The sequence below is a fragment of the Emydura macquarii genome, unplaced genomic scaffold (genome assembly GCF_026122565.2).
Source record: "Emydura macquarii macquarii isolate MOO-44397 ecotype Brisbane River unplaced genomic scaffold, CSIRO-AGI_Emac_v2 contig_2676, whole genome shotgun sequence".
NCBI classification, from domain to species: domain Eukaryota; kingdom Metazoa; phylum Chordata; order Testudines; family Chelidae; genus Emydura; species Emydura macquarii.
In genome coordinates this window covers 42,321,434-42,334,416 of record NW_027132813.1, presented here as the reverse complement: position 1 = coordinate 42,334,416, position 12,983 = coordinate 42,321,434, and the positions used below count along the sequence as shown (strand labels likewise).

The following is a 12,983-nucleotide window of genomic DNA, read 5'->3' as shown; positions in this document are numbered from 1 at the left end:
CTTGAAAGGACACACACACACACACACACACACACACACACACACACACACACACACACACACACACACACACACACACACACACACACACACACACACACACACACACACACACACACACACACACACCTCTTTATGATCTGCCATAAGCTTCTTGGATGACATTATTTTTTTCTCTTTGAATTTTGCAAAGTTTAGTCTTGGTGTTTCTGTAATGTTGATAAACAATAACCATGTATCTCATGAGAGCACATCAATTATTAATTTCTGTTACTGTCCTTCCCCCTAAACTGTATGTCTTCCCTATTTATCTTCCTCCTTTTGCTGCTTTCTCTGTCACTTTTGAGCTCCTTGTTATACTCAGCAATCATTCCCTTAACAAGGAATCCAGCTGAATGTTTTCCAGTACTGTTCTTTGACTCGGCCATATAATCTCAGTGAAAGCAATGACCCCAGAAATGTACTGTTGCAGTCAGAATGCCAAGCAGCCCTGCCTGTTCTCTCCAATAATTCAGGCACAGTCCACCTTTTGCATTATAACTGGTACCCTCATGCCAAATTTCTCCAGTGTGCCTCGGTGTTAGTGGTTGATGAATCCCAAAAGATTTGTGTGTTTATCCCATACTTAACTAAATTTGACAACTATTTGAAAGGACTTTTCCCTCCTCCAGTTCTTAGCCAATCCATAGTGTCTGTCTCCCCACAAAATCCCCACCCAGTAAGTCCAGATTTCCCATATCTGTAGTTTCCCCACATTCAGCTGATGCTCACTATTCAGGGAGTTACACAGAATGGAGTGTGTAAATAGTCCTCTCTTTTCTACCTGCTGCTGCTCCTTTTGAGGGTCCAGGAAGGTCATTTTCCCTCTCTGGAATAATAAGCCCCTCTTTGTCAGCATCATCTGGCTTAGCTATGAGACCCAGGACCTCTCTGCTGCTCTCTTTATATGCTCTGGCACTCTGCAGCTTTCCTGTTGTTGCACCCAAGAGTGTCTAAAACACCTTCAAAGTGTAGTGTATTACAGGACTGGATTGGATTTGGTTCTCTTGAGGCACATTGTGCACTCAGGGAAATAACTAAAGGAAATCCACAAATGATTCCAGGTTTTGAAGAAACAGTAAGAGTGGTGTACAGGAGGCCTGCCAGACTTATTGGGTACCTTGACTAGCAATTCAAAAATAAAAACTAGGTCTTCAGCCCAGTTTAAGAGCTCTTTGTGCCACTCCAATGGTGTAAAGGGGAATTAAACCTGTCACTGGGGATTCCCCTTATGAAGCGGATGTGAATGTGATAGGGTTGCCACTTGAGTATGCTGTGCTTTACAAATCTCGAGCAAGTAGAACTGACCTTAAGGAACCATTCCAGCCAGCATAAGTCCGAGCAGCCTGCCCTGAAGCCACTCTTAGAAGCTTCAGGGACCAGTTCAGTCACCAGCATGCCACATGCTTAGGGGAGGTAGGAAGGTGGCTTAGAACCACCTTTGCCTCTCTCCAGATGGGGGAGCTCCAAAGATGATAAGCACCAAACATGAGTTCAACACAACTGAAATTTTGAGCCCCAAGTAGTGTGGAATCAGCTGGCAGAGCCAGACTCTAGTCTGACTGAAACTTCAGGTCTGTTCTCATTTTACATAAGAATGGCCATATAGGGTCTATCTAGCCCAGTATCTGTCTTTTGACAGTGGCCAGTGCTAGATGCTTCAGAAAGAATGAATAGAACAGGGCAATTCTCGAGCAATCCATCGCTTGTCATCCTGTCCCAGCTTCTGGCAGTCAGACATTTAGCAACACCCCGAGCGTGGGGTTGCATTCCTAATCACCTTGGCTAATAGCCATTGATGGACCTACCTTTCATGAATTCATCTAATACTTTTTTGAACTCATACTTTTGGCCTCCACAACATCCCATAGCAGAGAGTTCCTCAGGTTGATTGTATGTTGTGTGAAGAAGTACTTTCTTATGTTTGTTTTAAGCCAACCTGCTGGCTATTAATTTCATTGGATGACCCTGGATCTTGAGTTACATGAAAGGGAAAATAACACTTCCCTATTTACTTTCTCCACACCATTCATGATTTTATAGAACTCTATTTTAGAAAAGAGACGACTAAAGGGAGGGATATGATAAACAGTCGCAGCCTTTTTAATTTCTCCTCATATGGAACCTTTTCCATACCCCTAATAGTTTTCGTTGCCTGTCTCTATACCTTTTCCGATTCTAATATATCGTTTTTGAGATAGGATGACCAAAACTACACACAGTATTTCAGGTGTGGGCATACCCTGGAGAGAGAGAGAGAGAGAGAGAAAATACACACTTTTGCCTTATCCCCTTGGTTTATGCCCATCCCAAGCTACAGACAAGTGATACATTTTGAAAATAAATGTCCTGTGTTCAACACATTGTAGCACTGGTGGTTTCTCCTTTTTATAACAGAGGAGGTAAATAGAGTCTGGGTAGAAGAATAGAGTTGTTTAAACTGAAAGGGACCAGATCCCCAGCTGGTGTAATTTGGTGCCATTTCACTGGTTTTTAGGATTAGGATCTGGCCCAAATGTTTTGAAAACCTAGCAAAAGGTCAAAAGTGGCACCCAAAAATAAATAAATAAATAAAAAGAGGAAAAGGGGGAATTCATAGATTTCAAGGCAATAAGGGACCAGTAAGATCATCTAGTCTGACCTCCTGTAAAACACAAGCCATAGAACTTTCCCAAAACAATTCCTAGAACATGTATTTTAGAAAAACATTCAATCTTGATTTAAAAATGGTCAGTGATGGAGAATGCACCACGAACCTTAGTAAATTATTCCAGTGGTGAATTACCATCACTAAAAATTTACGCCTCATTCCCAGTCTGAATTTGTCCAACTTCCAGCCATTGGATCATGTTATATCTTTCTCTTCTAGATTGTAGGGCCCGTTATTAAATATTTGTTCCCCGTGTAGGAACTTACAGTTTAATCAAGTCACCCCTTAATCTTCTTTGTGAAACTAAATAGACCTGAGGACCTCACCCCATCACTATAAGGCACGTTTTCTAATCCTTTAATCATTTTCATGGCTCTTCTCTGACCTCTTGCCAATTTATCAACATCCTTATTGAATTGTGGACACCAGCAATGGATCTGGTACTCCAGCAGCAGTCACACCAATGCCAAATACAGAGGTAAAATATTCTCTCTATTCCTACGTGAGATTCCCCTGTTAATGCATCCGAGGAACACATTAACCCTTTTGGCATTAGTCTTTCCCTGGGAGCTCATGTTCAGCTCATTATCCACCATGACCCCCAAATCTTTTTCACAGTCATTGCTTCTCAGGATAGGCCTGTAAATATGGCCTACATTCTTTGTTCCCAGATGTATACCTTTACATTTAGCACTATTAAAATGCATGTTGTGTGCTTGCATCCAGTTTACCAACCATATGAAAGGGAAACAGTTCTAGTACTTTTGTAGTACTTTACTTGAACAAACATTAATAATGCTCCTGTGAAGTTGGTAAGTATTATTACCCCCATTTTACACACGGGAAAGCAGAAGCTGAGAAGTAAAATGACTAGCCCAAGGTCACACAGCAAATCAGTGGCAGAGCTTGGAATAGGCTCCAAGGTCTCTGACTCCCACTGTCACGTCCTTTCTTATGGCTCATACTGCATCCTCTCCATGTCACCTCTTTCTATTAAATCCAATGAAATCATAGCAACTACCAGCAGGAGAAAGGCTTGCAGCACTGGGTCCTTAAATTGAAAGCTCTTCTGGGTAGATAATGTGTCTTAATTCTACTATTTTTAATACTAACAGGCAACGTTTTAGTAATGTTCACAGACAAGCAATTTAGGCATGTAACAAAAGCTTCAGAGAGCTCCATTTTAGTTATTCCATGCAGAAAAGTGCTTTTCTGATGAGAGATTTCATATCAAGAACTATTGAAGACAACTAAAGCTGGTGCTACCATGGCCCCTTATGCAGCTAAGACCCCATTAGAGTGAAAACTTGAAAGGACTTTTCTTAAAATTATATGCCTCTGTATTCGTTAAGAGCCTGCTGTGTATATAGATTTATCCTGTTGCTAAAGAGAGACAAAAGGTACAAAGAGTTCCTGATGGATATTACTGAGCTTAGAATCACCCAATTTGTGTGGATCCTCCGGGAGCATTTTGATGAGAGACAGCCCCCATTGCCCTCCCATTACTGCCAGCACCTTAGAAGAAGTGAGGCATAATGAGATTTACCAAGAATGTGTTTGATCAAAGACTGGAAGGGAAGGGGGAGCACCTCGTCTTAGTCACTTTCAAAGCCACATTTTAAAAATTGCCATTTCCATAATTCATACCAGTGATTGGGAGCAGCAGCCACCCCTTTTATAAATGTCAGCGCAGTGCTGTGGCTTTACATACATTCACGTGCACAAACACACACAGCTGGCATGATGTCTGCTGTAGTGGAGGTACAGGGAGCCTAATGACACAGCCAGCACACTGAGAGTGAAGGTAAACATTCTATTTCAATACTAAGGAGCTGCTGTGTGAATGTCACTAGTCTTGACATCCGAAACCCGGCACCAAGAGACAGTGCTCGCCTTTTTCAAAGGAACAGACAGGCTTGCATCACAGCAAGTTCAAACTCCTGTGAAATCTGCATGCTTTCCTTTCTTTTCATCCTGCGATGCCTAAGTGCTGAGTTTTTGATGAAGGTAAAACACTCCCGATTAGCAGATGGAGAGGCTTGTTGCTAAGGAAGCTGCATTCAGCAGCAGCATGTAAATTTGCAGTGGTCCAGCTCCTGTGGGTTCAGCTGCTTGTTACCTGACTTATGGTAGGTGAGCGAAGAGAGAGTATCCGCCCATAGAATTTCTCGAAATGATAACAAAAAGGGTATTGGTAATTGTCCTCAATCCCAGGGTGCAGCCAGTATTATGGTTGATGATATATAAGTAGGTGGTGTAAATCTTCTGAGAGTTATAATTTTGGTCTGGTCAAGGAAAGGTAGATCATCAGGAAAGGATGTATCAAATATGAGTCAAATGGAGCAAAATCACTCTTGTGCCATGGAGAGCTTCAATTTCTAAGCGAGGCAGCATTTATAATGCTACTAAAAACACAGCAGTAAACAAAGTACATGAAGGCTTGACAGTAACATTAGCAAACAGCCACAGTGAAATGACTGGAAAAAAATCAGCTCTGCCTACTTGCAAGACTAAGAAAAATGGAATTGTTTTTGACAGACAAGACAATGCAGCTGGGGATCGGAAGAGTTTGTCTTTTATTTTTTGTGACTGTGGATGAAGAATTGTGCTATTAGCTTTTAGCCAGAAGAATAAAGACCCCTTTATTCAGTGTTCTCCCTAATTAGGAGAGGTATATTTACATCTAAAGTTAAGATATTAATTTTTATATAATAGGTAGGGTGGAAACTAGGTCATTCAGACTAAATACAACACAGGTTTCATATTTATGTAAACAAAATTTGAGGTTTTAAAGATGTGTTTCCAAAAAGGATAGAAATTGGTTTGCTATTTCTAGAGCTGGGCAAATAATTTATAAAAAGTAATTAATTTTATCTTTTTTCCTCAAATTGTCCATGAACTGAATATGGTATTTTCTCAGAATTACTGTTTTCGTTATCCAAAAATATTGGTCAGATAGATTTTGTGAATAATAATTTTGTGGCTTTTGCAGCATGTAAGTAGATCCAATAGGGCTGGCTGAATTCAGGGGAAAAAACTGAGGTTTTGGGAAAAAAATATTTCCTGCATTAGAACACAAATGATATCTTTTATGGCACTCAGCTGGAATGTGGGAGACCCAGGTTCAAATCTCTGTTCTCCCTGGTTCAGAGAAGGAACTTGAACCTGGATCCCTCACATATGTGGCAAGCACCAGACTATGGAGTCAGCCTCAATCTTTCCTATTTGAGTTGTTCCACTTTATATGAATAATTAAATGTTAATTGGACCAGAGAGAGAGACTGACTCTGTGGCTTAGCACCTAGGGCACTCACCTAGATATTTGAAACCCAGTTTCAAGTCTCTGCTTCGAATCAGACGGAAAAGGGATTTGAAACTGAGTATCCCCTATGCCAGGGGAGTACCCTAACCAACTGAGGTAGGTGTCTTTTCTGGACCAGAATTCCATCCCAGATCCTGAGTCCTTTTGAGGAATCAACATTTTTCATTTTTAAAAAAAGTGGGGGTTTTTTGGTGTCAAATTCCCAGTCAACTCTGCTAGTTAGTAAGTATGCTTTTGTGAATAATCAGGGTTAAATCCTGGCCCCATTGCCCTTGACGTCAGCTGAACCAGATTTAACCCGCAGTATTTAGAATTTTAAATGTGAGCTATTTGATTGGACATGTAGGTCACGTGGTGTATTTCTCTTCCCTGGTGGGATCAACGGAACTCTTAGAAACAACTTCTTGTCGATAACTCATGGTTATCAATTGAAAATTCACTTTCCCACAAGTATGCTGAAAAATATGTTTAAAATTTGCTGTTTCTGTCAGCATATATGTCTGGAAACAACTTATCAATTGAAATGTTTATAGAAAGGGACCTCAAAAAGGGGATTGAACACAGCTGTAGCAAAGTTATTAGAAATCTAAATGATTATTCATGGCAAATGTAAGCAGTGTTCATTCAGCTCTAGTTAACTTGTTCATCAGAACTGGTCAGGAATTTTCAAACTAACATTTTTTCATTGAAAAATGTCAATTAGTGAAAACTGAAATCTTTCATGGCAAAGAGTCAGTTTCCAACAAATTTCTTGAGTCAAAAAAACATTTTTGGAAAAAAAACTTCAGAATGGTCAAAACATCCCATTTCAGTAGTCTCCAAATGAAAAATGTCTGGCTTTTCAGTTTGAAGCGACTTTTCTTTTAGAATTTTACGCAAAGTAAAGTTAAAAAAAAATTAAAATAAAAATATTTCATTTTAAATTATCAGAACAAAATGTATCAATGGACATGAGCTGATTTCTTTTTCTTTTCTTTGTGGTTCATGAAAATTTTCAAGATTTTGTCTTTTTGTCTTGATTCAGAACAAATTTAAATCATAATCCTGTGTTCGTAACATTATAGCTCTGATCGTTTCAATCAATGTAGTTTCATAAATTCAAATCTATGCATTCTATTCTCGCCATCTTTCCTCTTGCTCCCAAAATAGACTCCAAATAATTTCCCCAGAGTACTATTATCTTGGGACCCATGCCTGCACGGCCACCTGTTTAAACCACGTATTCAAGGAGCACAAAGAATCGAAGAAAGAAGGAGCAGGTGGGTCAGGGAAAAAGCACGGCACACACTGAAAGACACAGGCCCAATCCCAAGCCCACCTCCTAATGCCTATCCATTGCTAGAGCTGCTAGAGTGCATTGTGTGAATTTGGGAGGGGCAGGATTACAATGCTAAATTGCTGGCAATGTCAGGAGTTGGTCCAATTTATTCACCTCATGAGTAAGCAGCTAGAGAATGTGGATGAGGAAGGAAGAAGCACTTCTCTGAGTGGCTGCCTTGGATACATGTCTAACAGGGTTAGGAAATTTTAAAAACAATAAAAAATGTGGAGAAGTTCATGTGTTAAGTAAACACACATGAAATGTTTCTCCAGGAAGGGGCAGTGTTCTCATAATGGATGAGCAGGCATCATGTTATTTCTTCGACCTGGTAGTAGGGGCATTGATCATGGAATTAGTTTGTTTAATAATGTAAGTAATTGTTTAAAAAGTTTGTTTTAATTAACTTAGTCCATGACCCTCTAATGAGCAGTGGATGGGTGCAACTGTCCACCTTCACAGAGGTGTTTGCAGGATTGAGGTTTCAGTCAGTGATCCAAAATCCATCATCTTAGTGACATCAGTAGCCCTTTATCAAACCCACAGTGTGTGAGTAGTTATCATGATGCTTGCATAATCGATTTGATTCAATTTTAAAGCATCCCATGTAAATTTTCCTCCATCTATGATTTGATCAATAGCAGCACAGCAGAGCTTTGATTAATCTTCAGCATAACAGAGGCTAATTGAGCTATCCACATCTGATAATAATGAGCTTCATGGGTTTCCACTATATAAAGAGCTGTAAGAATATATAGTTACCTAATATCTTCAGTGTATATGGATGCAAAATTATGTATAGTTCTTAATACCTTGGGTGCAGAGGTCTATTAACTCCTTTTAATTATTAGATTATCAGGACAACATGAAAAATCAGCTTAGGTGTCTCTTTTCTGTTCCCAGGCACTCATAAAAACTGTACTAATGGGTACTCTCCTACATGCATCAGATCTCTCTAGTTTAATGTAGTGAACTTCAGGTGAATTTAAGACTTTATCTATTCAAAGAAATAATTGTATTTAACTGCAGCTGCTTGGAGCTATTGACATATCGTAACCACAAGAAACATTTTTTAAATAACACCTATGGGATTTTCCAAATTCTCAGCAAACATTTGCCTTGTGTATTTAAAAGCTGGCTAGAGGCATTTTGCAGACATCCTAGCATCCTTCCTGTACTATATGCCTGCCTTCATTTGCTGCTTTTCTGGTAATATAACAACCTACAAAGAGTTATGATGATCTAGTCTGTCAGTAGTAGAATTGGAAATGGCAATTGAAATTGAAAGTAGTATCTCCCAGGCTCCCTCCATTTTAGTATCTCTCATCTCCTGCTAGAAGCCCTGAAATACACCCCTTGTTTGTGTTCCAAGCAGTAGCAATCAAAATGGGGAAGGGTTTAAAAAAGAACTATAGAACAAATTGCTTGTTGAGGTGGTTCTTGTTTTGATCAGCTGTTTATGTGAAATGGACTCGTTTCTCTGTTGCACTCAGGTTTATTGCACAGCAGGAAATAAGCAGTTTGGGATAATGCCTGTTCCACATGTGTGTCACTGTAATGAATGCTACCGTTTGCCCCTCTCTCCTCTCCACCACACTAGCAAGATAATTTGAACAAAATGAAGATTTACATAAACAGAGCTTTACGGTTCTTTGGAAAACTTGCTGATCTAATAGACAGAGCCCCTTTACAGTCCTGCAGCAGTATCGCTGTATGTGTTAAAGGCTCTGAATTCCTTTTTATCTTTTCCTTTGTGGACTACTGAGTCCTAACATTGCTTCTGACAATGATTTTCACCACTGGCAATATAAAGTATGACCCAAAACTCCTTGAAAACTCTGTTGTGAAATAAGTAGGTTAAAAAGACAACATGTAAGTAGTTCTTGGTTTTTTTAATTTGCTACTATTGCTCCCAGTCTAGCAAGTTGCAGAGTGCCAACTCTGAGGTTCTGAGTGCCCTCAACTCTCATTGGTTTCACCCATGCTGGACCAGGCCCTAATTAGCAAAAGTCTTTCCTTTAATTTAGCTCTGTCTTTTCTCCCAGCGCACTGCCAATAATGGTGTATGCCTGCCAGCTGCACAGGAGAATTTCTGAAATTCAAACAGAGAAACCCTTCTTCAGTGTAGTGAAGTCAGGCATGCTGGCTAGTTAATGGGAGTTCTTGGGAAAAAGCCTGTGAACTTCACACAGACATCTTTAGACCCTGACAATACCAGCACAACTAGATATCTCCAACTGTTACAGAAATTGGGAGCCAAGGCATAGCCTGTCATATCATGTCTAGTTTATGTGGTTAATAGACAGTCTTTTAAAGGAGGAAAAGTCTGATGCATGAAGCATCAACTGTCAGTCAGAATGTGCTGGTATTTAGCAGGGATCCCAAACACACACATCAGATGCTGGGAAAGTCTCGATAGGAAACATCTGAAATCTATGTGATGCTTTCACTGCAGAATGATTGTTTTTCTGTTTTTGTTTTTTAAAAAGACATTTTCCCAAGCTGTTCAAAAATGCAGCAAGACCCTATTAAGACCATTCAGTATATCTTCATTGATCAATCAGTATTTTCATACTCATCCAAATTTCACCTTGATTTTATTAGAAGAAATTGGTTAGTGACGTCGAACGTGCACTTCAATCTTGCACTTGACAAAGGCCTGGCAAAATGTGTATATGCTTCAACATTGGAATGACATGGTTTCGTCCTTCATGTGTGTAAAAGACAGAAATGGGTGAAATGTGTGGGAAGTTTAGGCTCGTTGGTGTATAACAAACCTCAAGGGGAAAACTTTATTTGCTATCCAGATTTCTCAGGCGAAAGGCTTGATATTTTAACATGCATACAAAGTTGTCACTTCAGGACTTCACTGACATGCAAACTATAAACTCACAGATGTTTACAGGCATTTCATTTATCTAGGAGGGGGGCTAATTTACACAAATATGAAGGAGGAGGAAGTGCTAAAATTATGGTTCACTGAAGGGTTTTTAAGATAAGGAGGATTCTACCAATGTAGTCAGTGACAGCTCAGTCATGCAGGCTTATATGCTGCCTGTTTCCCCATCCAAATGGCTAATTGAGTCTATCCCTGTCAAGCTGCTTCTTGGTTATGTTTACTTGTTTTGTATTCTCTGGTTCATTGTTTGTTGCTTTTTTTATTTATTCACAGTACAGCCATAAATAGTGCAATTAGGGCTACTTAAAAGATTAGCATTGTCACCACAGGCGTTGCAGAGGACAGTAAAATCTCCATTACAATGCATCGTCTCAGGCAGGTGCCATGGCAAAGCAAATTCATAGAAGCAGGCTTAATTGTATATATGTCTGTGGACAGAATAAACATATAACCTCAGAGCTCATAAATACAAAAAACCCTCCCTAGACTTCTGCCGAAAGCAGGGAGGAAGGGGGGGGGGGAGAGGGAGATGCTGTGTATGTGATTCTAGAACGCTTTCTCTTTCTCTGTTGTTGAAGAGATAAATTGTTTGCACTTAAAAGTGTTCCATTTTGAAATGTTTCAATCCTCTGTACGCTTTGCTGTCTCATAATAACTACCAAATTCTCTTGATTGCTTAGCAACCAATAGTTTGAAATCTTGTAGCTCAGCCACAGGGCAGGTATAACAAGCTTTATAGTTGCCACAAAATACCAAAGTGCCATAATGAAAATTAACTAAAAATTGGTCTCTCAGCAATACTAAATGGTAGAATTTTGAGAGAGCCATGTATGGAATAACATAAGCAACTCGTCTATGTTTTTCATTTATAATATTGATAGGAGAGTGAATCTGAGCTTCCAGACAAGCCTGAGGCAGTAGAGATGAAAATGTTTGAGTGCCAGCGATAAAATCCATTTTTGTACATTTAAATTCTAGGTTGTGCATGACTATTCAGCGTACACGAACTCAAAGTGTATCTATTTTTACCCCACTAGATAGATAAACATTAAATATATGATTGGGTTCCTATCCTACAGTGCATTTTATTAAGAGAAGGGTTCTTCAAAAATCATCAGAAAAGAATGGCAGGGAGGCAAAATCATACATTATAATGTGGTTTTAACAATCCCACTTAAAAAAAAAAAAACAAACAACACAGATCCATATAGACTTTTAAACAATTCCTTTTAAACCATGTCCTCCTCCTACATCCCCTGCCCTTTTCTCTAATGGCTACGACTACGGAACATCAGAGTCTATACAGCTAATAGCATATCAGTGGATTACCAAAAAAAAAAAAAGTTGTATACTAATCAGATAGTGTACATGTTGTTTTCTCCCCTTTGGTGTTTTTCTAGGAGCAGCACAAGGGAAAGAGAAGCCATCTGCAGAGCCGATGAAAGTTGAAAATCCATGTGACACAGAAAACATTTCAAGTAATGATGGTATGGTTCTTTGATGTCTTAATAGCCTACAAAACAAGTCTAGCATGGTGACTAAATAGATAGACCTGGAGGAGATGCCTAAGGCATGCATATATATATATATACATACACACACACACACACACTTCCATTTAAATTAGTAAAATATTAGAAAATAATTTCTTCTACTAAATGAATTGATCCTTTTAATCAGTTAACAACATTCTAGCAAATCTACAAAAATGCTTATGCCAGCCAGGTTTAATTTAGTGTGGTTCTCTGTTTCTTGCTAATGGCTGGGCTGCGTAGAGGTTTATGAATCTCTACAGCCTTTGACCTAACAGGTCTGGGTCTTTTAGCTCAGGCCATTGAGATCCATAGTTCTAGATCCAGAGGCCTGGATCTTGATCTTTGTTCTCAGTGGCCCACTCAGGGCATAACATTACACTTATACTATTTTATGGATATAGTTAATTTCTCATAAAACTGGAATGTCACTGGACATCATTTACAAACCTTTTCAATATTTAGTTTTCCTAATAGTCCAGGAGCTGGTATGCCACAATTTGTCTAGAATGGTAATCAGCTTCCATTGAAATAGGGCCTTATGTTAGAGCCCCCTGTAGTTCTGGTTTGGAAAATTGGTTTGGCCTGGAGGTATTCACTCAGTAGTCATAAGTGAATGGCTCTGCAAAGTCTGAAGAAAATTCCTCACACCATTTTTGGCTGACAGCTTATTAGATAACTATCCTGAGTTTCAGTTTTGACCTTTGACTAAAGTTTGTCTCCCTCTAGCTCAAAAATGTCACTCTACCGCTTCTTCAAATGTCCATATCCTCAAATCCCATTGGAAACAGATGCGGTGTCTCAAGAAAGCTGCTGTTAGCAAAAGCCAAGTGATGAATGGCTATTGCTGTGGATACTTTGGAGTCCAATCCAGGCTCCTATTCCCTTCAATCAGCATGATGGGCCCAACATTACCTCTTGGATGTTAATAGGACTGTCTGTCATCGATTTGAGAAACAGCAGAATCGGGCACTTTGGGCTTAATCTTGCAAAGTGCTGAACACCAGTTAAGCAACTGAGTTATTAGTTAATTATAAGTTCCATTGACTTCTAGCATTAAGTGAGTGCTTTGTTGAATCAGGGTCCTGGTGCACAGAACTTTGCAGGATCAAGCCCTATATATGCATGTTAGCATGTTGTTCAGTACTGGCGCACTGTAGCTTAATAAATACATAAAGGTCCTTCAGTGGCATGTGCTGGAACATGAAGTGTTTTTGAGGCTG

General features: G+C 39.4%; 1 protein-coding gene across 3 annotated transcripts in view; it reads left to right on the top strand.

The window, feature by feature from the left end:
• MACROD2 (mono-ADP ribosylhydrolase 2) overlaps positions 1–12,983 on the top strand; it is a 1,226,284-nt gene that overhangs the window by 1,200,767 nt on the left and 12,534 nt on the right. For 2 of the 3 annotated variants that reach the window (XM_067565283.1, XM_067565286.1), the window contains one exon: positions 11,629–11,715. In XM_067565283.1, the coding sequence (XP_067421384.1) occupies positions 11,629–11,715 (87 nt within the window). The remainder of the gene's footprint in view (positions 1–11,628; positions 11,716–12,983) is intronic. The other variant, XM_067565284.1, reaches the window with a different exon arrangement.